The sequence below is a fragment of the Phaenicophaeus curvirostris genome, chromosome 1, assembly GCF_032191515.1.
Source record: "Phaenicophaeus curvirostris isolate KB17595 chromosome 1, BPBGC_Pcur_1.0, whole genome shotgun sequence".
NCBI classification, from domain to species: domain Eukaryota; kingdom Metazoa; phylum Chordata; class Aves; order Cuculiformes; family Cuculidae; genus Phaenicophaeus; species Phaenicophaeus curvirostris.
The window spans coordinates 136,651,580-136,675,923 of NC_091392.1; the positions used below are offsets into that span (position 1 = coordinate 136,651,580).

The 24,344-nt window shown below is 40.7% G+C and overlaps 1 protein-coding gene across 2 annotated transcripts; it reads left to right on the plus strand.

Annotated features, from left to right (window-relative positions):
• Positions 1 to 592: 592 nt before the first annotated feature.
• Positions 593 to 19,796, plus strand: MXRA5 (matrix remodeling associated 5). 2 transcript variants are annotated; one of them, XM_069875592.1, is made up of 7 exons: positions 593 to 602; positions 2,612 to 2,821; positions 5,098 to 5,227; positions 5,568 to 5,958; positions 8,419 to 13,425; positions 14,152 to 15,052; positions 16,569 to 19,796. In XM_069875592.1, exons 2-7 carry the CDS (start codon positions 2,640 to 2,642, stop codon positions 18,478 to 18,480), a joined length of 8,523 nt encoding a protein of 2,840 aa, XP_069731693.1. In that variant the 5' UTR covers positions 593 to 602; positions 2,612 to 2,639; the 3' UTR covers positions 18,481 to 19,796. The 2 variants fall into 2 exon arrangements, with proteins under 2 accessions (XP_069731693.1, XP_069731695.1); XM_069875594.1 differs by having other exon boundaries at positions 16,572 to 19,796.
• Positions 19,797 to 24,344: the final 4,548 nt, after the last annotated feature.

Here is a 24,344-nt window from a genome sequence, read left to right on the forward strand (position 1 = left end):
CCCGCCCCCCCCACCAACCCCGGCGCGGTCCCGCCCGCATCCCCCGCCCACCCGGCTAGAGGAGCGGCCGGGCCGCGCCCTCCCCTCGCACAGCGCCCGGCGGAGGGGCGGGCGGCGCCGCGGTCCCCATGCGGCGGGGGGCGGCGAGCTGCGCGCCCGCCCGGGACAGCGAGCGGCGGGGACGCGCCGCCGGCGGTTCTCTCCGTCCCGCTCGCCCGCGGAGATCCCGCAGCGCCCGGGGCTGAGAGGTCGCGGCGCCTCGGAGAAGGCGAGCGTTCGCAGGGAAGTAGCAGTAATTAGAGAAAAAAAAAAAAAAAAAAAGAGAAAACAAAAAGAAAACAACAAAAAAAAGAAAAATCCCAAACAACAACCCGCACCCCAGGCTGCGTCCCGCCCGGCTGCCGCGCATCGCTTATGCTTATTCGTGGGGACGCATCCAGGGCGGCGGATCCCGCAGGATGACGGGCGATGGGGAGCCCTAAGGCGGCGTCGGGGCGCGCTGCCGGGGGCCGCGATGAGCCTCGGGGAGCCGGAGCCGCGGTCTGGAGCCAGGTAGCCGCCGCCCGCCCGCCGCGCAGCGCCCGCACCGCGCCCGCCCGCAGGTAAGGAGGCGCCCGGGGCTTGCGGGGAGGAGGGAAGCGGCGCGACCGGCCGTGGCGGCCGCTCATCCCGGCGGGGACGTCGTTCCCTAATGGGAAGCATCTGCCCGCCGCTACGGGATAAAGAAACGGGGGCTGCGGGGCAAGCGCGCCCCCTCCCCAGCTCCCGGGCAGAACCCCCCTACTCTCCTCCCCCACCGCCCCGCGGAGGCACCAATAGCGGAGGGGGGTGGGGGCGCTCTAGGGCGCCCCCGGGCGGCGGGGCGGGACGAGCGGAGCTGGTCCAGCCTGGTCCGAGCGCCGCGGGCTGCGGGGGCTGCAGCCGAGGGGCTGGCAGGGTGGCTGCGGGGCGGGCGTACAAGGCGATGCCCTCGGCCCGCGTCGTTCCTCACCTGGGTGAAGCACGTCGAAAACCCTTCTGGCCGCTTCTTCCCCAGCCCCTCTCGAGTCGCTGTGATGTCCGCTTAACCTCAAGGAGCGCCTCCCGTAAGGGAGTGCGGTGCCAATGTCCTCTTAACCTGGTGCCCTCTTCCAGAAAGAGTTCAAACGAGTGGGATTTTTTTAAAGAGAATTTAAGGAAAACGGCACCTGAATATTCTTAAGTAAATTAAAAACTATTTGTCTTGTAAAGAATGGTAAACATCTCATTAACTTGACCACAGATATTTGAGAAATCTCTTCATCCCGATGAGCCTCTCCTTTGAACTGTAATGGTTTGCATATGATGGGCTTAGAAAGAAAAATGTGTGTCTTGCTGCTAGCAGATCTGAGAAAATCTGATTTTTATACCAAAAGCAAGAACTAGTGGAACTCATAATATCTAGTAATACTCAATGTCATTCCATTGTTGCCACACAGTTACACAAGAACAGGAATACTAAATTTCTGGTACTAATAGTAGCTTGCATGCCTTTATGGCTTTAGTCCGAAGAGCTTAAATTCTTCTGATAGTAGGGATAAGAATAGGGATATTTCAAATTCATTTCTGCAGAGTTAGGCTACTTAATCTGTAATGAGAGATCTACATAAATTCTTTTATTTTCAGAAATGTTTAGTGCTCAAGGTCAATAACAGTTGTGTTTTCTTGTCTGTTCTAGCACAGAGTGCATCTTTAAGTGACTCTCCACGGGTCTAGCCACACAGATTTAGACACACAGTTGTGGAACATTGAAGCTGAGTATTGAAAGACAAGGCAAGAATATAAATATAAACTTTCTTGCTGATGTTTCCTCTGAGGTCTGTGCTTATGCTTCTAAAGTAATTATCAAGTTTAATAAATTCTGATCATTCATAGCTCCTTTTTGGTTAAGACTGCCATTTACTACCACATCTGACATTGCAGGGCAACACGTGGCAAAGGATGACAGAGGACAGATCTATGGCCAACCAATTCCTTCTTTCACTGACTTTCTCTCTCAATGATACCATTTCCTGTATACTTTATGAATGGTATTTGTTCAGCCAGATTTTATCCTCCTGGAATTTGTTAGCCTGCCTAAAACTTATACAGCTAGGCTAGGTGAGCTAATTAGGTATCTAATGAGACTGATTTGTACTATTTCCGGGGATCAAATAAGGTAGATACCTGATTTTGTTCAACTTCAGCTGAATGTGGAAAGGCTTTTTTTCTTTAATTGACTGTAGAGGGAGCCATGGCAATTTGCTTGAACTAGATGCTTCCCTTGAAGTTTTCTAATTTTTAGGTGGGACAAGTACTACCCTTGGCATATAGAACAAACCTAAAAATTTATTACCACAGGGAGACAGCGTAATGTTGTACGTGGGTGTTTAGTAGAATAGCAGATGCGAGTTATGGGGGAAAAGTTAACTTTGAAGTTGCAAACGGGTTAGAAGAAATAAAACCTCTTTCCGACCAAACTATGCCTCGGTTACCTACAGAGCTTTTGGGATGCTGCAGAGCATCCGTAGGTATGTAAGGCTGTTTAGAAGGATTTACAAAATCATCCTTTCTTCTCTCTTTCCCCCCTCCATGCTCCCCCCGGACGACGCAGGAGGCGCCAGGCGAGCGAAGGCTCCGAGATGGGTGGGCGGGTGGGGGCACTCTCCGTGGTGCTGATCCTGGGCCTGGGGCTGCCGCCGGGCGCCCTGGGCTGCCCCCACCCCTGCGCCTGCTACCTCCCCACTGAAGTCCACTGCACCTTTCGGTCCCTGGCAGCCGTGCCAGCGAGGATCCCGAAACATGTGGAAAGGATCAATTTTGGGTTTGTATGGCAGTTTCTAGCAAGCAGTTTTATGGGCGCTTGGTGCGGAATCTTGGAATGCTTCACACGCGTGCGGCGTACCGGGATATCTGTGTGTGCTTTTCGAGTGGCATTGCAAAGATGAGTGTTTAGTTGAAGGGACTGTATTTCAAACACTGGCATGGAGAAAGCTTTAGTGTAGCCCTCATGCTCCAAAGAAAAGTTAGTATTATTTTTAAGCAAATATTTGTATCATGGTGACGGTTCTTCTTGGCAAATAGTACGTGTAGTCTTTTGTAACATAAAAAGCTATATTGAATTAAACCTACTATGGGATTTCTGCTAAATGCTGTGTTTTATCCCTGATGTGAAAAATTATAGCAGGAGTAAAATTCTATAATGTAGCCAGGTAGCATTTTGGAGAAAAGTGAGATATAGTGTGTCTTAATATAACATACATTGAAACCGAAGCTATTCCATTGTCTTTGGAGTTTTGTTTTTTTCAAGGATCTTAAGCACAATATCAACAAACATCAGTGTTTTGGGGAGAAATAGCTCAGGCTCCAACTCACTTTCCTCTGCCAGGGTATAACCAAGTCACATCTAGCTTTCTGGTTGTGAGATGACAAAGCAGGGACAGTTGGTAGACTGCATATCACAACATTGCTGTGTAGGGCATGATGACATGGCATGGTGCAAGAGATGCTGTCCTGTTCTACTTGTTATCAGAGCTGTCTCACTACCTGGTATGAGCTTAAGCCAAACTGGCCCAAGGCCAGTAAGCTGTGATTGATTGACTTTTTTTTTTTTTTCTTCTCTGCAGTTGAAATTACTATCTACCAGTGCTTTATCTACCTAAAGCCTAAGTTTAGTCTCAAAACACCCTTGTACACAGTGAATCTGTATTAGAGCCATCTGTACATTCATGTCTTTTTTGAGTCAAAAATACCTCTCTCTCCTCCCACATTCAAAACCACACATATTCACAGTCACCTCTGTCCCATATGTCAGCATTCTATGGCAAATTCTATCCCTAAATTTCTTTGGAAAATGGGATGTAGGCTTTTAAGTTATTTAGCTGTTTTGACTTTTTTAATAAAAGTACATTACTTGATAGTGCTAGCATGGAAGCCCATGTTTTTGTATTTCATCACTACAAATGGCATTGACTTGTGTCCTTTCCCAGGAAAAAAGTAGTCTTAACTCTGGCAATTGCATTTTTTTCGTATTACGTATTTACATATTTCTGTTTCAAGGTGCTATATATTTAGGAGGTAAAGATTGTTTTCCTAACTCAAAATAATTTAGGAAATTGTCTTATTTAGAGAAGTTCGTATTTTGTAGAAGGACTGATGTAAAAATACGGAATTTTGACAGGGTGACTGCTGTAAGCCTAGTAGATCTACAGTGGGGCTAAAATTATCAAGAGTAGTCTGAATTTTTAGAAAATTTCAGGATCTCCAGCTAGATAGCAAGTTTTAACTTCTTGTTTTGTCTTCCTTTCCTTTCTAGAAAGTGTTAAAAAATCAGAAAAATCTTTAAAATTTGATGCTTAATTTAGAGACTTCATGCTCAGATTAGCTCATATTTTTAATTTTATGTTTACATACGAAATGTAGGCCTAGCCTTCCAAAATCAAGAAGTCTTCCATTTTGGCAAATAAAACCTGATTTATTTGTCCAAAGTAAAACTGAATTGTAGTCAAAAAGTAGTTTTTCTGTATTCCTTCTCTAAAAGGAATTTCTAAATTCAAATTACATAATTGGAAGTTCAGTACCTAGATCTTATGTAATTAGTTGATATAGCTGATTACATCTTGTAACAGTAAGTGAAACAGGATGTGACTTCCTGCTTCTCATGCTGTTTGGGAGATATCCATTTTTAATGTTCTCTGTCCAAACCTTTATTCATTGTTAGATGTTATTTTGGCAACACTGCAGGCCATCTAGTTTGCCAGGCTCCATAGCATCATTGGTTGGCTACAGTCCCTTAATTTATTACCATCATAAACTGAGCTGCATGGAAAGACATACTGACAACTATTAGAACTTAAATGCCTATTACTCTTACTCCAAAATTACAGCTGTAGTGCTGCAAATGGAGTTAAAAGAAACGTTAATGTAAACATGGACTAAGTATATTTGGCCTTGTAAAAATGTTTCAGTAACTTCTGGCCCTTTGACAATGCATTAAGATCCTTCCAATTTTTCCTGAAAGTTAGGTTATGCTAATTGTACATTTGCAGTCCCTGACAGTCAATGCATAGAATGTAACTTCACGTGTGATTTTTTTTCCAGGTTCAACAGTATACAGTCTATATATGGAAACTCCTTTGCGGGGCTTACAAAACTGGAATTGCTCATGATACATGGAAATGACATACAGAATATACCTAATGGTGCTTTGAAAGATCTTGTGTCTCTACAGGTAATACTCGAGTCTTCCTAAAATTCATAAATTCTAACTGGTGAATAACAGAAGACAAAAACAAGTGGATTTTGTAGTGTCTTTCTTAGGACTAAGGTATCATTTACCCGCCCCCCCACCCCCCAAATACATTGGAGATATGTTAACTATAGCTATGTCATACTTGATAGTGCCAACTAATATTCAGCTGTATTCTCTGTGTTTGACCAGCATGTAGTTTTTTCAGTGGTGCAAAGGATATTTGCATGTTGGAGGAAAACTTCTGCATGCTTGCTATTCCGTTTGGATTTAGATCAAACCCCAAAATTAATCTCTTTTATTCTCTTTTTCTTTTTTTTAGGTTTTCAAAATCAGTTACAATAAATTGAAAGTTATAACTGGCCAAACTCTCCAAGGACTTTCAAGCTTAATGAGGTTGCACATGGACCACAACAGAATTGAGTTTATTCATCCAAATGCTTTTAATGGATTAACTTCCCTGAGACTGGTCCATTTAGAAGGAAATTTGCTCCAACAGCTTCACCCCAACACCTTTTCAACATTTACGGTCCTCGATTATTTCAAACTGTCAACAGTAAGACATCTGTACCTATCTGAAAATTCTCTTAGGACCTTGCCTGTGGGGATGTTTCAAGGCATGCCACTACTGGAGAATCTTTACCTTCATGGGAATCCATGGGCCTGTGACTGCAGCTTAAAGTGGCTTCTTGAATGGAATGAAGTTTCTGGAGGTAACTTCATGTTTCACCTATCAGTGTGTTGTTTTGCACAGCGGTACAGCTTTGACTAAGGACTGTCACCTGTGCTGTCATGGAAGGTGGAGACATTGGATTTGAATTTGTTTGGCTAAAGAAGGAGTGGAAATCAGGTTTCAAAATTCCTGGCTGAGTCCTTTAACTTTGGTGCTATTAACTTTAAGGCTGTTACATAATATTTGTGCATGTTTCATGTTTAGCTATGTTTCTTCATTGACCACAACTTCCTTTTATGATGGAGCAAATCTATTTTAAGTATTCTCAGAGACCATCTACAATCCTGCAGGTTTTTGGTTTTTTTCCTAGAATAAATGGTCTATTTTCATTCAGGCTTAAGTATGAGATAAGAATCATACTGTTTAGTCTGGAAAACTGGTCACATCAGATGCAAAATGCAAGGAAAAAACAACAACCAAACACAGTTTTATAATGCCTCTATATCAGGAATATACTAAATGAAGGTGTTGATGAATGTCAGTTTTTGATTTGGGTATCTCAGGTCATTAATGCTCCATATCAGGTAGCTAAGTGCTTACTATAGTAGGCTAGAAAAACTGGTGTTACCCAAGATATGCTGCTAAGGTAGTAAGAGAGAGTTGTCATTTAATTGCACTGAAGATGCTGAGATGAGTTAGGCATAACGAGGTTACGGAATCATAGACTGGTTAGGGTTTGAAGGGACCTTAAAGATGATTCAATTCAACCCCCTGCCATAGGAACATCTTCCACTAGACAAGGCTGCTCAAAGTCCCGTCCAACCTGGCCTTGGTTATATAATGATTTGGAACACGTGTGGTCATTGATAGTGGATCTCATCATCTTAGAATATGTAATTCACTGCAGTTTATGCACTTAGCTACAGGACAATGCTTTCAAGAGTATATTTTACTTCAGTGTCTAATGTAAATGTTCTTGACTGAACTGGTACCTGAGATTTCTATTCTATCTTATTTCAACTAACTTAAACCTTAATATTTTTATATACTCTTCTTGATCCAAATGAGTATGTCTGTTAAGTGCACTTAAGATGAACTGCAAGTTATAACAATGAAATTTAGGTGAACTTTCTTGTGCAGCGTTGGCTTGTTACCATTTTTATTCAATTAGATTCCCCTTTTTACACTAGAACAGAAGTGATTTTTGGAAAGAGAAAAGAGTTTATCCATGTCATTTTTTGTGCATGACAGCTTTTGTATCTTTATATAACTATAATATTAACTTTTGGGAGTTCTGTCCAGATAGAGTTATAAAAGTGCTGTTTCACAGATCACCAGTGTGGACACTGTCAGGTGATTGTGGGCCAGTTCTATCATGAACAATGCTTTCCTTATCTTTGAAACATCATATTTGAATCTGCAAGTAATAGACTTGATCAGTTAAATATTCCATTAGTAAGAACTTCTCAAGAAAATTGATTTGTCACACTGGCAGAGCATGTATTTTTCAGTTAAAAAATGGTATGAAATTTGGCCCCTTTTCCCCTTCTCCTAGCATTTTCCTTTTAATCCACCTGCGTATTGTTTCTTCATTCAAAGATCACTCGTTCCTCAGGAGTGTTCAGCATGACACATTCCTAGAATAACTGGAATAAATTTTATGTACAACATGTTTCCAAATTAAAAGTGTAAGGTGACTCTTGACATTATAGTGAGCAGAACAATGGGATAAATATGGCTGTTATTTTTCAGACAAGAGTCTTTCTGGCATGGGTAGAAGAGAGGAGTCAAAGCTATAATTTCCCGTTTTAGTATTCCAGTTTTAGTTTTTATTCTAGCATTACAGAGTTTACAGTTTTTCGAGAGGTAAGGGTAGAAGTGGCACTTGGTTCTTCTTTTTATTTTTTGCTTTTGACAAATAGTTTTTAAGTGCAGGAAGTAGTCAGTGGATTTTGATAGCTACAGTAGAATATTTTATGTATTGCTAGTACTATTCTTAATGAATAAAGAAAGATAAAACCTTCCTGGATTATTTAATGAGGAAGTCCAGCATTTCTCAGGTAAAGGCTGCATTTTTGAAAGCTGAGAGGACCTAGCCCTCTTCACATTAGATCCACAAGTTAGGTGGGTAGGCTGTCACTGTACAGTTGCAGACTTTTTGATACAGTGCAACTTTTTACCCAATTATAAGATATTGCTCTGAACACATCAGTTTCTAAGCGTTTTACTCAGAGGTAGTGAATGTATTTTTCAAAAGGATGGAGTATTCAGTCCCATCATTCAAGTCAGGAGAAATTGTGGTCAGTTTGAAAACTGTGTGCTCATCCAACTGTGAAAACAAAGAGATGTCATTTTAAAAGTCTCTCCTTATGTGTCATGCCAGAATGTGTTCCTCATGAGGTCCATTTCACACTTTTGAGAGATCTTTTGAACAGAGTTCCTCACCTTACTTATCTTCTGTTTTCCCCTCTTTTTGTTTGTTTTTTTTTTTACCTTGCAGGTGTTTTAAAATGCAAGAAGGACAAAGCCTATGAAGGGGGACAGCTCTGTCCTAAGTGCAAGAGCCCAAAACAACTGCAGAAAGAAGATATTCAGAACTTGAAAGATATTTCCTGTAGGAAACCTGTCATTCGGTCCTCACTGAGGCAGAATAGCAGCACTCAAGATGAAGATGATGATGACAGTTATGAAATTCCTCTGGAAGACCTTCAGTCCTCTCCATGGAATATTACTCTAAATATGACTGATGAACATGGCAATGTAGTCCACCTTAACTGTGAAATCAAAAAACCATCTGGCTCTTCCAAAATTCAGTGGAATCAAATCCAGACTCAGGAGATAGATATAAATGCTACAATTTCACTGGATTTTGAATGTCCAATGAATCGAGAAAACTATGAAAAGTTATGGAAGCTTATAGCCTATTACAGTGAAGTGCCTGTCAAATTAGAGAGGGAACTTATGCTCGGCAAAGAGCCTAAAATAAGCTATCAGTACAGGCAAGGATCAGATTATGATGCTCTTTACTATACTGGTGTAAAAGCTCAAATAATGGCTGAGCCTTCCTGGGTGATGCAACCTCTTATTAATATCCAATTAAACAGACACCAGAGTACAGGGAAGAAAGTGGTGCTATCTTTTTTTACTGTGTTTTCTCAGACAATTAGTACCAAAGACACCAGGCAGCAGAGAAACTGGGTAATGATAGAGCAAAACCAGAGCACAAGAACAGCACAGAGTGTGCTGGAAGGGTCAGACTGTCAGCTGAGGTGTAATGTGAAAGCCTCTGAGAGCCCCTCTGTTCAGTGGCACTTCCCAGATGGGACTAAACTGCAGGCACCATTTAATCAGAAAGACAGCAGGTTTTCCATTCTCAGCAGTGGCCAGCTGATGATAAAAGCAGTGAGTTACACTGATGGTGGTTTGTACCACTGCATTGCCCGAGTGAGGGATGATGTGGACATAATGACTTACAGACTTCTAGTCCAGCCTCCAGCTATCCAGGTATCTGATTCAAATGTAGTGAGAGTTGAAAAAAATGTTGGAGAACCAATAGTTTTGCCATGCAATGCAGTTGCCATCCCAGAGCCACAGTTGAGCTGGATTCTTCCAAACAGCCAGGTCCTTAATGATTTATTAAACTCTTCAAAAGGTTATATGTTGAACAACGGTACTTTGTTTATTCCCAAAAGCCACGTCAGTGATAGTGGCCATTACAGATGTGTGGCTGTCAATCAGCAGGGATCAGATCAATTTGTAGTAAGGGTCACAGTAAATAAAATGGTTTCTGACAGGTCATTTAAAAGGATAAAACTAAAAAAGCACCCAAGGTCAAAAAGTTCATCAAAAACAAGAGGGCGGGTCATAGATGATGGAGAAGGATCAGGGGCAGAAGGGGTAGATGAGCTCCCACGAAGAAAGAACCACCTGAAAGACCGGGAAATATCCTTTAAACAAAAAAGTGACCAGGTGCCAGAGGCTCAAATTAAAAAGGGGAAGAAAGGCAGAAGGAAAATGAAAATCTGGAAAAGTACTGATAGAACCCAGGACAGCAATGTTGCGGAAGGACGGAGAGTATTTGAATCTCGAAGGAGAATTAATATGGCAAGCAAGCAGATTAATCCACAGCATTGGGCTGACATTTTGGCAAAGGTCCGTGGGAGGAATATTCCCAGAACAACAGCTACAGCCATTTCTTTAACAACTGCACTGCCATCAGCCATGCAGAGAACTACTCCAATCCCTCATCCAGTACCCAGTCCTCTGCCTTCAGAGGCAGCAGCTGATGGGTTCGATTCCTCCACTGATGCTTCACCTGTGGGTGAAGAGGAGCCATTCTCAGTCACTGTTTTCCACAACACTGAAGCATTTTCAGTCCAGACCATGTTAACAAGGACAGAAACTGAACCTTTCACTGACCACAGGGCTTTAGAAACACTCACAAATGCATACCCCACAGAAATCCCTGTATCAGGTCCATATTTGACTCTTGTCTCTGCAGCTATGCAACCACAAGACCAGCAACCTCTTGATGTCAGGATTGGTGATTCAACTGTAGTCAAAGAAAACATCCATGCTCTCACGGAAGAACCTCTAACCAGACAAATTGTAACAAACTTTCCTAATGCTCAGAGCAGTTCATTTACAATGGAAAATGCAGATAGAACTAAAGCTCCTACTTCAGAGGAAACTTCTGCTTTTGCTGAGCTACCACTTGATGCTACTGTCCTAGCTGAATCTCAGACTGTGGATCCTCATAGCATCTTGGAGACGAGCATGAAGTTAAATGAAGTGTACCTGATGAATGTTGACACCATAGTTTTAACACCTCCTCAACTGGATGAGATCATCCCAACAGATTCTGTAGGCACTGCTACCATTTCTTCATCTGTTTCTCCATTTGTTGCCGAAAAGAGCAATGACTTGATACATCAGCACAACGAATTATCCACTGGCCAGACGAAAATGGCAGACTTAAGTACAAGTTTTCCAGCTGTCACATCCGTTAGTGTTCAGAGCAAGGAAGAACCTGAGACCCACAGGAATACTGTGGCTCAACAAGGCACATCCAGCAGTTATGCAGAAAGTTTTGAGGGTGGAGAACATAGAAACCTGGCTACTCAAAAAACAAGTCTTAGATTCACTTTGCCAAGTAGGAATGCTCTTCATAAAACAGCAGGGGGGATAAAACCGGCTTCTTCCATCAGCAGAATGACCACTGTGGCCACAACAACTCCCTATACAAAGACTGTGCCTTCACTTGTTACTCAGCGTGTTAGAAAAAGGCCTTATGGGAGAAGGAGATTGAGGCCAAACAGAATGCGACAAAGACCAAAGCCTTTCCCCCGTGTTAGTTTAACCACAGAAGCAATGCCTGTTCTTCCAAGGACACTTGAAGCTGTGGCCAACACTCCTTCTGCAACTCTTGAAAGTCCCGATTTAAAAAAGAATTTCAAAATACAAGCTAAGGAAGAGAAGCATATGGAATACACTCCACTAATTACTGATCCAGTTACCTCAGAGAAAGTTACCAAAATCAGAGAGGTTGTCACAGCTTCCTTCTTTAGGCCTACTGCTTCTCCATCTGAAGCAAAACATGTGACAGTCTCTACTGCTCCTGAAACCTTGGTACAACCTGTAACTGCACCTATCACTATTTTATCATCCTACGTTGTACATAATGCAGTTCCCACCACAGAGTCAAGTGTGTCTCTGGAGCCAAAGCAAAGCAAAGTGCCAACATACAGTTCATTAGACAACATATCTGAGGAAGAGGGCAGTAAAGCAGATTCTAAAACTATGGATAGTAAGGCAGAACAGTCAAGCAAAACAGCTTCTCCTGAGCCTATGAACAGCTTGATACTGTCTACAGAACCAGAATTTCAAGAAGAGCCTATCCTGTTTGACTCAGAAGTTGTGGTTAATGAAACAACCATTGGACCATTCCAGCTGATAGATCCCACTATGACTGACTTAAATATTCCTTTTGGCACAGTGGAAGTTTTTAAGGATCTCTCAGTTTCAAAGGAGCCATGGAAGTCCACAGTATCTTTAGAAACACCAGCAATAACTGAGCCACCTCAGAAATATGAGATGATTACTTTGTCCCCCTCCTTCAGCATGACAAAAGCTCAGACTTTTCCACTTAGAGAAACAAAGAAATCTGCTGCTTCTCAGTCTGAGACAAAGCCATCTTACTTGGACAAAAAGGAAGCTATCTCACATGTATTTCATCATGATCCCACTTTGCAGACAACTGAAAAGCCTCCAACTACATCCAGCACCTTTATTCCATTTATAAAACTTGCCACTCTTCCCGCTTCCACTTCAAGTACTTTGCATCCTTCCCTTCATTATACAACTGAGGAAAGTAATGCGTCCAGTCAGGAAGGCTTTGCAGAAGCAAAACAAGTTGAAGAAGATGGTGACAAAATGGGGACCTCAAGACAGAATGTGCACCCTACTCCTTCCTCTAGCCGAAACAGGATTAGCATACAGCTGAAAGAGGAGCAATTCAAAGAAGTATATAGTAGCAAGTCAAACAATAGTTTACTGCTAAATCCAAACCTTCCTGATCCACCTGCTGGAATGATACCAAGTCTAAACCAAAGACTGCCTGTTGTGCCTCCAAAGCATGTTCCAGTAAGAGGCACAGTAAAGCCTCCATATATTGTAACTCAAGGTTCATTTCACTATCTTATAACACATCAGCCTCTTCACAACACAAACAAACCAGGGATAACAGCATATGCAGCACATACTATCCAGGACAAAAAATCCTTTGTCTCTCAGAGAGAAACAACTGCCCCAACACAAGCTTCTCCATTTCACAAAACAAATCCTTTTACTGCAAGCAAGTTTGGTAATCAGAGTCAGAACAGATACAATATTAATTCAAGACTTTTTGGAAATAACTATGTTCCAGATAACAGAGGAACAGCAGGGAGACTACCAAATCAAGGGATCCCTTATTATCCCAGTTCCAGAATGCCATTCCTTTTCAACAGAACAAGAATATTCCCTCACTTAGGTATGCATCCTAAACCAGTGGTCCCTAGTCAACTAGTCCCAAAAGACACAAATGAGAAGAAGGTTGCCCAGGTCTCCCCTACTAGGATTACAGTGCAGAAATCTGCAGCTATTCCAGTGCTTCCAATGCCACACACCACAACCACCACATCACCACCACCAGCGATTTTGAAGATAACACCTCCAGCCTTTATCTCTCAACACACAAAACCAGGGATATCCACCACAGTTCACTCTTTTAAAAATTTTCATCATCATCATCAAAAAGTTCCATCTGTACCTTATGTGGGAGGCATTATGCCACGTAATTTGACTGTAATTCAGTCTTCCACTAACTTCAGGATACATGGAGAAATACCTAAAATTATCACAAAAGGATCTCAGACCATATCTGTTCTTGCTGAAACAGACGCTTTCATCCCTTGTGATGCTATTGGTGAACCCAAGCCTTTTATTACTTGGACAAAAGTCTCTACAGGTAAGACAGAGAAAAGTGTGTTCTGTTTATTTTTTTAAGGTACAAATACTTGGGTTGTTGCACAGAAATGGAACATGATTGCAGGAATAGTCCAAAACGCTGAAGAACAATTTCTGTTTCTTTTAATCATTATAGATAATATTTGACAAACAGCAACTAATAATTATAGATAAAAATAACTCTGCAGTATTTATTGTAGTAAAATAAAACCTTTGCTATTTAATGAGTTTATTTTTTGAAGGGGGGATAGCTACCAACTCTCATGGTTTAGTGTGTGATAGGAATGGTTGGACTTGATGATCCAGTGGGTCTGTTCCAACCTGGTTATTCTATGATTCTATGATTCTATGATTCTGATTATTCATAGCATTTAGAATTTATGGTGACAACACTTGTGAGCATGTTGTTCACATTGCTGCCTTAAATATTGATATGTGTCATCTCCATAAGCAGAAGGAAAAGAGATATTGTGTAAAGATGTAAGAGGAATCCTAGGGCATAAAGCCCTTAAAAGTCCCTACACTGTACAGGCGTGCAAGCTTGTATGGTTCGTTCTGCAATAGAAACAAAGGCGAATGTGAGCTACGGAGAGTGTCAGAAGGTGTCACGTGATCCATCTGAAGATGTAATTGGTGTTAAGTAAATCTGAAATCTTCCATAAGATGTTTTCAGTGTTTGTCTTAAATATGTTGATTTTCTGTTTCTTCCTTGATCTCATCTTCTCAGGAACTCTAATGACTGCCAACACCAGATTACAAAGGTTCGAAGTCTGGAAAAACGGTACCCTTCTTATCCGAAATGTTCAACTTCAAGATCGTGGACAGTATTTGTGCACAGCTCAGAACCTGCATGGCATAGATAAAATGATAGTTGTGCTTACAGTTATAGCCCACCAACCCAAAATTTTACTTTCCCACTATCGAGATGTCACGGTTTATTTTGGAGATACCATAGCAATGGAATGTCAAGCTAGTGGGACTCCAAGCCCACATATTTCGTGGATTTTCCCAGACAGGAAGATTTTGCAGACAGTTACCACCACAGAAAGCAGGATAATGCTTCATGAAAATCGAACCTTGTCTATCAAGCAGGCAACTTTTTCAGACCGAGGAGTTTACAAATGCGTAGCAAGCAATGCTGCAGGTGCTGACAGCATTGCAGTAAGGTTGCACATTGCAGCCTTACCCCCCATCATCCAACAGGATAAGCAAGAGAACATTTCCTTGCCCCTTGGTAGCAGTATTAACATCCACTGTACTGCCAAAGCAGCACCTTCTCCCACCGTCCGCTGGGTGGTGTTTGATGGCACACAAATTCGACCTTCTCAGTTTATCAATGGGAATTTATTTGTTTTTCCCAATGGAACTCTTTATATTCGCAATGTCTCCCCCAAGGACAGTGGGACCTATGAGTGCATTGCTGCTAACATGGTGGGAGCTGCAAGGAGAACAGTACATCTCCATGTGAAGAAGCATGCATCTAACGCTAAGATCACTGGGAGCTCTCCTCAGAGGACAGATGTAACATATGGCAGCATCTTGCATTTGGACTGTAGTGCTTCTGGTGACCCCTGGCCTCGGATATTATGGAGGTTGCCTTCTAAAAGGATGATTGATTCCCTACACAGGTAAGTTACTATTTGAGGTGTCACAGCTAATTACAGTTTAGATGCCCTTAGAGAAAAGACTATTCATATCTATACCAGTTTCATTCTTGTCTTCTGTGAGTTTTGAATGAGGACCCCAATACTTAAGGACAAATTTGAAATCATGTCAAAAGGTAGCCAAGTTATAACTTAGTGTAATTTTCTTGAAAACAATAGTACTATAGAAAAGTCAGCTTTGGGTGTTTAGGTTAAGCTGGCACTATTTGACTTTTACAGCCACATGTAAATGTGGTAGAAAGTCCAATGGCAAAAGTTACAATACATAATTGGTGTTCTTCTTTTCCAACGTGCCTCATTTCCATAGAGTTGCACAGGTGCCTGCTTTCCACCAGGAGAAATGGAATGCCTGCATTTTGTTTATCTGTTGTGCAAATCATTATACAGTGTAAATACGGGGCAAAGACACCATCTTATATTGACTTAAGTAAACTCGATAAATTTAACATCGTTGTGTAAATATCACCATGTAATAAACTCTGCAAATCCTATTGCATATAAATGCTTAAAATAATACCTTCTCCAATGTTTACCATATCAAGTAAAATACCAGTTCTTGAAAACTACAATAACAGATCTGACTTTACTGAAAATATAATTTATGCTCTATAAATTATTCATTACTCGGTCTTCGAGCACTACAGACAGATGAGAAATGTACTGAAAATGCGCACTTATCAACAACTTTCTTGATAGCTGAATGTAGTCAATTTTTTTTTCATTAAAAAATATATTTAAGTAGCCTGTGCATAGTACAAAATCCAGAATTCATTTTATGCTTCATAATGATGGCAAAAAAATACTGGCATTTTTAGTTTTCCCTCATGATGTGGGCTGTTTTTCAAGTACAGCAGATCTTCTTTGGGGAAAAACTTGAGGCTACTGAAGTAATTAGTTTTGACCACAATGCACCAATTCCATAGTGAAGTGGAAAGGAATAATAGCTTTTTAGGAAACTGAAAGTATTTTTCCATATTTAAAAGCTTAGCAATATTTTGTTTCTTTTTTTTTTTTAATTGCTTTAAAGATTGCCAGAGGAAGTTGCTTATCTTGATTTGTTTTTATCTCCAGACCCAAGCGCCAGACTCCATAGTTATGGTCCATATAGGTTCATGTGACATGTATCATTCAAAGAACCTGTATTTGAATGTTACAAAATACTGTACATGGCAGTCAGAAGATTACAAAATACCACCATTTGTTATTTAATGTTTGTTTAGTGGTCAAACCCACTATTAAAGTCATTGAATGTAACAATATAGACTTGTTTGTTTATAAATGAGTAGAATTATTTTATTCAATTTCCTACTTGGGGGAGAGCACCTTGGACATTTCAGACCATCTAATTATCTAGCAATAGCAATACTTTTTTTTCAGTATTGTTGATGCATTTAGTTTGTTTCCTCAAATTCCACTTGATAATTAATACCTAAAATGTGATTTTGCAGCTCATATTGTGTTCTTTTTTCTTTCATTACAGTAGCTTGGAGAAGAGAATCAAAGTATTCAGCAATGGGACCTTGGTTGTCTATTCAGTTACAGATAAAGATGCAGGAGACTATCTGTGTGTGGCCCGCAATAAGATTGGAGATGACTACGTGGTCCTCAAAGTGAATGTGATGATGAAACCAGCAAAAATAGAACATAAGAATGAGAATAACCACAAGGTCAAGTACGGAGGGGACCTGAAAGTTGACTGTGTAGCCACAGGTCTGCCAAATCCTGAGATTTCCTGGGGTCTCCCAGATGGCAGCATGATCAATACCTTCATGCAGTCAGATGACAGTGGCAGCCGGACAAAGCGATATGTGGTCTTCAATAATGGAACCTTGTATTTCAATGATGTTGGGCTGAGAGAGGAAGGGGACTACACTTGCTATGCTGAGAACCAGATTGGGAAGGATGAGATGAAAGTGCGAGTCAAAGTGGTGGCTGAGCCTGCAACTATCAAGAACAAAACATATGCTATCATTAATGTACCCTATGGTGATGTTGTGACAGTAGCATGTGAAGCCAAAGGAGAACCCACTCCCAAAGTGACCTGGCTCTCCCCAACCAACAGGCCAATTCCTGCCCTATCTGACAAATACCAGGTATATAGAGATGGCACGCTTCTCATCCAAAAGGCCCAAAGGTCTGACAGTGGTAACTATACTTGTGTAGTGCGGAACAGCGCTGGAGAAGATCGGAAAATTGTCTGGATCCACGTTAATGTTCAGCCTCCCAGAATCAATGGTCACCTTAATGCAATTACATCTGTGAGGGAGACAGCGATCAGGGATAGCCGTAAACTTATAGACTGCAAAGCGGAAGGCATCCCTACTCCACGGGTCCTATGGGCGTTTCCGGAAGGAGTAATCCTGCCAGCTCCCTACTATGGCAACAGGATCACTGTACATCGCAATGGTACTTTGGACATCAAAGAGGTGAGACAGACAGATGCAGTGCAGCTCATATGCATTGGACGGAATGAAGGAGGGGAAGCAAGACTGATAGTGCAGCTCCTCATCACAGACCATTTGGAGAAACCCTCCTTCAGAGACCCTGTCAGTGAAAGGATCACTGCCATTGCTGGGCACAGCATCAATCTCAACTGCTCAGTCCAGGGGAACCCCAAGCCCAGCACAAGCTGGATCCTTCCTAATGGCACTGAAGTGCTGAGTGGCAGTCGTCTGCACAGATTTTACCATAAGAGGGATGGGATCTTACACATCAGCAGCCTCTCCGCTGGGGATGCTGGGACTTACCGCTGTACAGCCAGAAACCCGGGGGGTTATGTGGAACGGGTGGTCTTCCTGAAGGTGGGACTAAGGCCGGAAATCAGCAGCCACTACAACAACCTGGTAAGCATCATCAATGGAGAAACTCTGCAGCTCCATTGCATCACACAGGCAAACCAACGGACACAGATCTCCTGGACGCTGCCCAATGGGATGGTCCTGGATGCACCCCAGGCTGTGGGTCGCTTCTCTTTGCTGGAGAATGGCTCGCTGACAGTGCGCGAGGCTTCTGTATTTGACAGGGGCACTTACCTGTGCAAGGTGTCCACAGAGTATGGAACTTCTGTTATGAATGTGCCCGTCATCGTGATAGCCTATCCTCCCCGGATCACCAGTGAGCCAGCACCTGTCATCTATGCTAGGCCTGGAAATTCAGTAAAACTGAACTGCATGGCCATTGGGATTCCTAAAGCAGAAATAACATGGGAGCTTCCAGACAAATCACATCTGACAACAGGAGCTCAATCTCGTCTGTATGGAAACAAATTCCTCCACCCTCAGGGGTCATTAGTCATCCAGCCGTCTACTCAAAGGGATGCGGGCTTCTATAAATGCACTGCTAAAAATATACTAGGCAGTGATTCGAAAACAACCTACATACACATATTCTAGCGCTAAAACAAATTCCTTTGGCTTGATACTAGTGTTCCAGTCACTGCCAAACGAGCTCAACAGGGAAAGTATTGCTTGCAATGAGGTCAGGAAGGTTGAGGGCAGAAAGAAACGCCTATTTTCATGCAGTGTGTGTTGCTTTTGTACTCAGTGTGTCCCTGCAATAAAAGGAGGCAGTAGACATACCAAAATTAAGGAGACTAACATATTGGAAAAGGTCTTTAAATTGTTAGGACAGTATAGTGTGGTTTTTCATGCATCTGAGACCTTAAGTACTCTATTGTTGTCAGTAGTCCAAAGCTATTCCCTATTTTAACAAGCACCTTAAAAGTACCAAGGAAGTATTAACTGTTAATAAATGAGCTGCAGTGATAGAAGTGCTTTAGTAAAACATAATTTTCTTAATACCCTGCAGCACTTTTGCGTAATCTAGCCTTATAGAATATTATTACTAACCTTTCTGTTCATTCTTCTGTCAGCTCTTCAAAATCAAAGACTAACTTAGCAAATAAGAGTGATCTGTTTTAATAAAAATACATTAAAAAGTCGTTAGTTATTTTAACATATGAACAAACCTTTTTCAGCTACTAAGGATTCTACAGTCAAATCATTCATTATATATTTTATATATATTTTTAAATCAGACTATGAGACTGGAAAGAGTAACAATGAACTTGGTCTCATTTTATAAATTATTGGTCTTCACAAGACTCTGATACATTACAGTGTTTTATAATATTAAGTTCAATATAATGTACATTTTATAATAAAAAATATTTTCAAAAAATGTTTTCACTGTGGATTTCATTTTATTTTGAGAAATAAAAACACTCCGAACACTGAGAGCATAAAGTTAAGTCAAAACCCAGGAGTCATGTAGTGCTATACATACTTTTATGTTTCTAACATGATTTCCTAATAAAAACTTAACACTTCTCTTATGTATATTTCAGCATACATTTACAAGTTCAATATTTTTCCTGCAATCAAGGATGTTTTATTGAATAATGTACATAATTGTAATAAGATTTATCAATTACGCAATTGAATTGCTACAAAATGCTGAATTATGCCCATGTTTCATCAAGGGACTTCAGTCATAATTTTGAAGATTTTAACTCACCTTTAGGTCATATGGATACTCTGAGATATTCCTGAATTCTCAAAGTTCTGATTATTCATAAAGCTTATGCTTATGTTTTAGAATAAGATGGAAATAAAATCTTTATTTTCATTTTCTCTATTGAGTAGAACATGGCAGAAAGTAATGTAAAGTACAGTTCTAATATTTACATGTTGTAAAAACTGTAAATAAATATTTCCTTCGTCTATTTATCCAGTTTAGGAAAATTGTAAGCTGTTGCAATATATGTATTTATAATCATCTCATTGAAAGTATTTGATTAGAACAAGGATTTTTAATTAAATGACAAGTACAAGGACATTGCTGAAGATACAAGAGGCATAATCTATGTGATTTCATAAAAATTATTTTTTAAAAAGTCAGTGCAGACAAAAATGTTGTGGTTTGTACACCAGCATTTATTAAAGTTATGGTACAGTTATGTTTCTAGCGTTATTAAATAGCACTTAATTACGTCTTAGTTTCTCTGTCACGGTTTAAACCCTTGGGCCCTAAATCATCAAATCAATGCTCAAGGTGAAACATGTGCCTTAATATCTGGCAGGGATGTAGCTCCTTGTGAGAGCAGTTAATGAAGAAACGGACAAGTATTCAAGATTTTAAACTAGATTGTTTGTGTGTATTTTTCTAATCTGGCTATTTTCCTTAAGCAAGTCACAGACTGAATATGTCTGTAGTTTCTTTACTTAATTTTAGCAGTTATACTATAGTAGTTATTGGGAAATGGTAGTACAGATTTTAATAATAATACATTTTTTAAAAGTGTCTGAAGTCAGCATTTTAGCATTGGAATAGGAGTCAAGCTCTTTTATTCATCTGTCCAGTCTTCAGTTAACACTTATGTGAATTTATAGATATTCTTGGATGCTGAATGACTTCTATATATTTCCACTAAGCAGATTTTTTTTAATGTTAAGGGAAGAAAATAGATTCCAGAATCAAATGTTTGATCTGTTGGGATCAAACAAAGCCTTTGATAATGTTTTATTTATCAATCCACTATTTCCACTGCTGCCAGTGGAAGTTTTGGAAGAACAATAAATGAAAGATTTGGCTTAAGATCTTTTATTAGTTCAAGTCAAGACTTGCACGCTTGCAAAATTCCCTCAAAATTGGACTGGACATTTTTTTAGGCATTATAATTTCCATGACATTTGCCTTTACCCCTTTTATGGAAACATACTCCTAAGGACAGGCATGTAAAATACAATTCTCTCCCAAAATAAATATAACTACCACTTAACAAATATCATATGAACACTTTTTACACTCAAGCAATGTTTGGCCATATGTCCTGCCTGTCTTACATTCTTTGTCTGCTGAGAGACCAGTTGTCCAGGATATGCTCTTGAGTTCCTTTTGGATAAATAAAGAAGTGCATTGAGAAACCCAAGTTTGTCCCAGGAATTCTATTCTTAGACCTGAATCTACATATCGGTCTCTGTGCTGGATCATCCATCAAATGAAGGCAGTAATAGGAGTGTGAATTTAAATCACACCTTTCCTTTATTTCTACTTCATCAGTCAAAGCAGGTCCTGGTGGTTAGTTTCTGTGGAAAGTAATTGGCACTTTTCTTTTTTTTTTTTTTCCCCGAGAAGTAGGGTAACAAAATGTCTCCTTACCGCTGTGTACATTGCAAATGACTGGAGTGATATATACTTTTCTTGCTTTCACCTTTACAAGTAGAGGTTCACTGTGACCGTATGCCTAATGCAACTAGTGACTAATAACAAAAAATGGTAATAGGAATACTGGCCAGAAAAGAAAAAAACAGGGAATTCAATGGTATTCACGTCATCAAGATCTGATAAATTCCTAAAACACCAGCCAGTTCACTTACATGTTCCAATGATTATCTTCAAAAGCTCATGAAGGCCAGCTGAGGTACAAAAACAAATGCTAAAGCTGTAGTCGAGGAAACATAAACAGTCAAACCCTGGTATCAAGAGAAGTATCTTTGTTTAATTCATTAGTAAACAATCAATCTAAGAGCATCTGTAGAACTCCTCTGTGATAAGAAGCATGCTGCTTTGTAACTTTCCACAACAAATCATAGAATCATAGAATCATAGAATAACCAGGTTGGAAGAGACCCACCAGATCATTGAGTCCAACCATTCCTATCAAACACTAAACCATGCCCCTTAGCACCTTATCTACCCATGCCTTAAACACCTCCAGGGAAGGTGACTCAACCACCTCCCTGGGCAGCCTGTTCCAGTGCCCAGTGACTCTTTCTGTGAAGAATTTTTTCCTAATGTCCAGCCTAAATCTCCCCTGGCGGAGCTTGAGACCATTCTCTCTTGTCCTGTCCTCTGTCACTTGGGAGAAGAGGCCAGCACCCTCCTCTCCACAACCTCCTTTCAGGTAGTTATAGAGAGCAATGAGGTCTCCCCTCAGCCTCCTCTTCTCCAGGCTAAACAACCCCAGCTCTCTCAGCCATTCCTCATAAGGCCTGTTCTCCAGCCCCTTCACCAGCTTTGTTGCTCTTCTCTGGACTCGCTCCAGAGCCTCAACATCCTTCTTGTGGTGAGGGGCCCAGAACTAAACACAGGATTCGAGGAGCGGTCTCACCAGTGCCGAGTACAGAGGGAGAATAACCTCCCTGGACCTGCTGGTCACACCGTTTCTGATACAAGCCAAGATGCCGTTGGCCTTCTTGGCCACCTGGGCACACTGCTGGCTCATGTTCAGTCGGCTGTCAACCAACACCCCCAGGTCCCTCTCCTCCAGGCAGCTTTCTAGACAGACTTCTCCTAGTCTGTAGCACTGCATCGGGTTGTTGTGCCCCAAGTGCAGGACCCGGCATTTGGCCTTGTTAAACCTCACGCCATTGGACTCTGCCCAGTGGTCCAGCCTGTTCAGATCCCTTTGCAGAGCCTCCCGACCCTCCAGCAGATCAACACTTCCACCCAGCTTAGTGTCATCCGCAAACTTGCTAAGGGTGCACTCAATGCCTCAATGCCATATAGTAGCAAAAAAATCACATAGTAGCAAAAAAATCTTACCTTTTCACAGAAGTAATTAGTCCAGGGTAAGGAAAGAGAGAATTGGCACAGTATATCCTGCTTTAGCATATTTTTTTTTTTTACATAGTCACATGAGATATTCTCATGTCCAAACTAAATAATAGTGATTTATCTGTTATAAAGTAGGAGAACAGATGTTCTCAAAATATTTAAAGAGAAGGCATGATGAGTAGCTGGTTGTCAGGAGGACATGTCAACTGAATCCAGCTGAGGTCTGGTACCTTTCCACATTGTCATTAGGATACAGAAGACACTCTGAAAATGTGTGAATAATATGGAACTGAAAGAGATTAAAGTACATTGGATAAAACTGCAATTCAGAGATTGATGAGACGATTAGAACAAAGAAAAATTATTCAGTAAATAAAAATTCAAGGATTATATTGAAAAGGAATAAATTGAATACACTTACAGCAAACAAGTAGTGAAGAAGAAGTAGAAGTTGTACAAGTTAATAACTTGATGTCATTTCAAACAAAATATTATCACTTTGAAATCTGTTTATGTGGGGTTTGTGTGAAGCAAAATAATGGAGTTACTGGAGATAATTACTTTATTTGCAGCCAGGCCCAAATACAAAGAAATTGGAAAGAATCCAAGAAAGTAGTTTGGGAAAGATAACCTGTAAGGAGAAGTTGAAATATAATGAGTATGTTCTGCCTAAGAAAAGAAGTATTAAGTACAGTAGTTAATCAAATGTGTAGGAAGACCTTATAGAGATAGTAGTCAGCTGTTTTTCAGGTTCATTGATATGAGAAATAATAGTGTTAGTTTACTCCAAGCAAGCCGTTGGCCAGATAACCTCGTAACTGTAAGAACAGTTGGACAATGTGCTATTTTTCTTGAGAAATTTTGTAATTCTCAGCTTTGGAGACAGTTTAAAAGAGTTGAGTGTCATATCTGTCACCAAGAGTCAAAGTCCTTGTCCTAGAAAGTGGGAAATCTTGGGGTTCTTTCAACATCTGCATTTCTATCTTTTCTAGATTTTCCTAGGACTATTTTAGATACTAATTCTATACAGTGTTAAAAGAAAGATTTATTTGCTAATGTTAGTCAGAGCTTGTGGTTTTTATCTATGTAATCTTCATGATAATCTGTGAAGGATTCTTCTGTTTAGTATGATATGTCAGTTATGGACACCTGACAAATATGGACACATGACAAATATGCCCATCTTGACCACACCGTTATGGTAGAAATATCACTGGGGGATTTGTAGAAGCTCTAATGTTACAAGATCTCGTTATCATTCAAAAAGTTTAGGTAAAAACACTATCTCACACCAGACCATTCATAAAGTTGCACAGAATGAGAATAAAGAACTGCAATGATTTTCTTTTGAATAAGTAAACTTGTTCTTTGACTGGGAAAGAGCCCTCTTATATTTCTTTCCTTTCATAAGCAAGACCTACTGTTACTCTTTATATTGTTGAAGTGATATATCTAACACCCGGGGTGATGTGACAGGAAAGATGCTATGACATCAGACTCCAGATACTATGACACTGGACTACAGCTGTGTACCACCTACCAAGCACTTCTTTTGAGTGTGGGGCTCCATAAAGGGAAACGCATGTTGGCAACAGTACTGCAGTACAGCTTCTTCCATACTTCATGACCCTATTCATCAAGCACAGCTGGCTGTAATATAAAAGTACGCACAGACTGGCATGTCTCATGTGCAAGATCA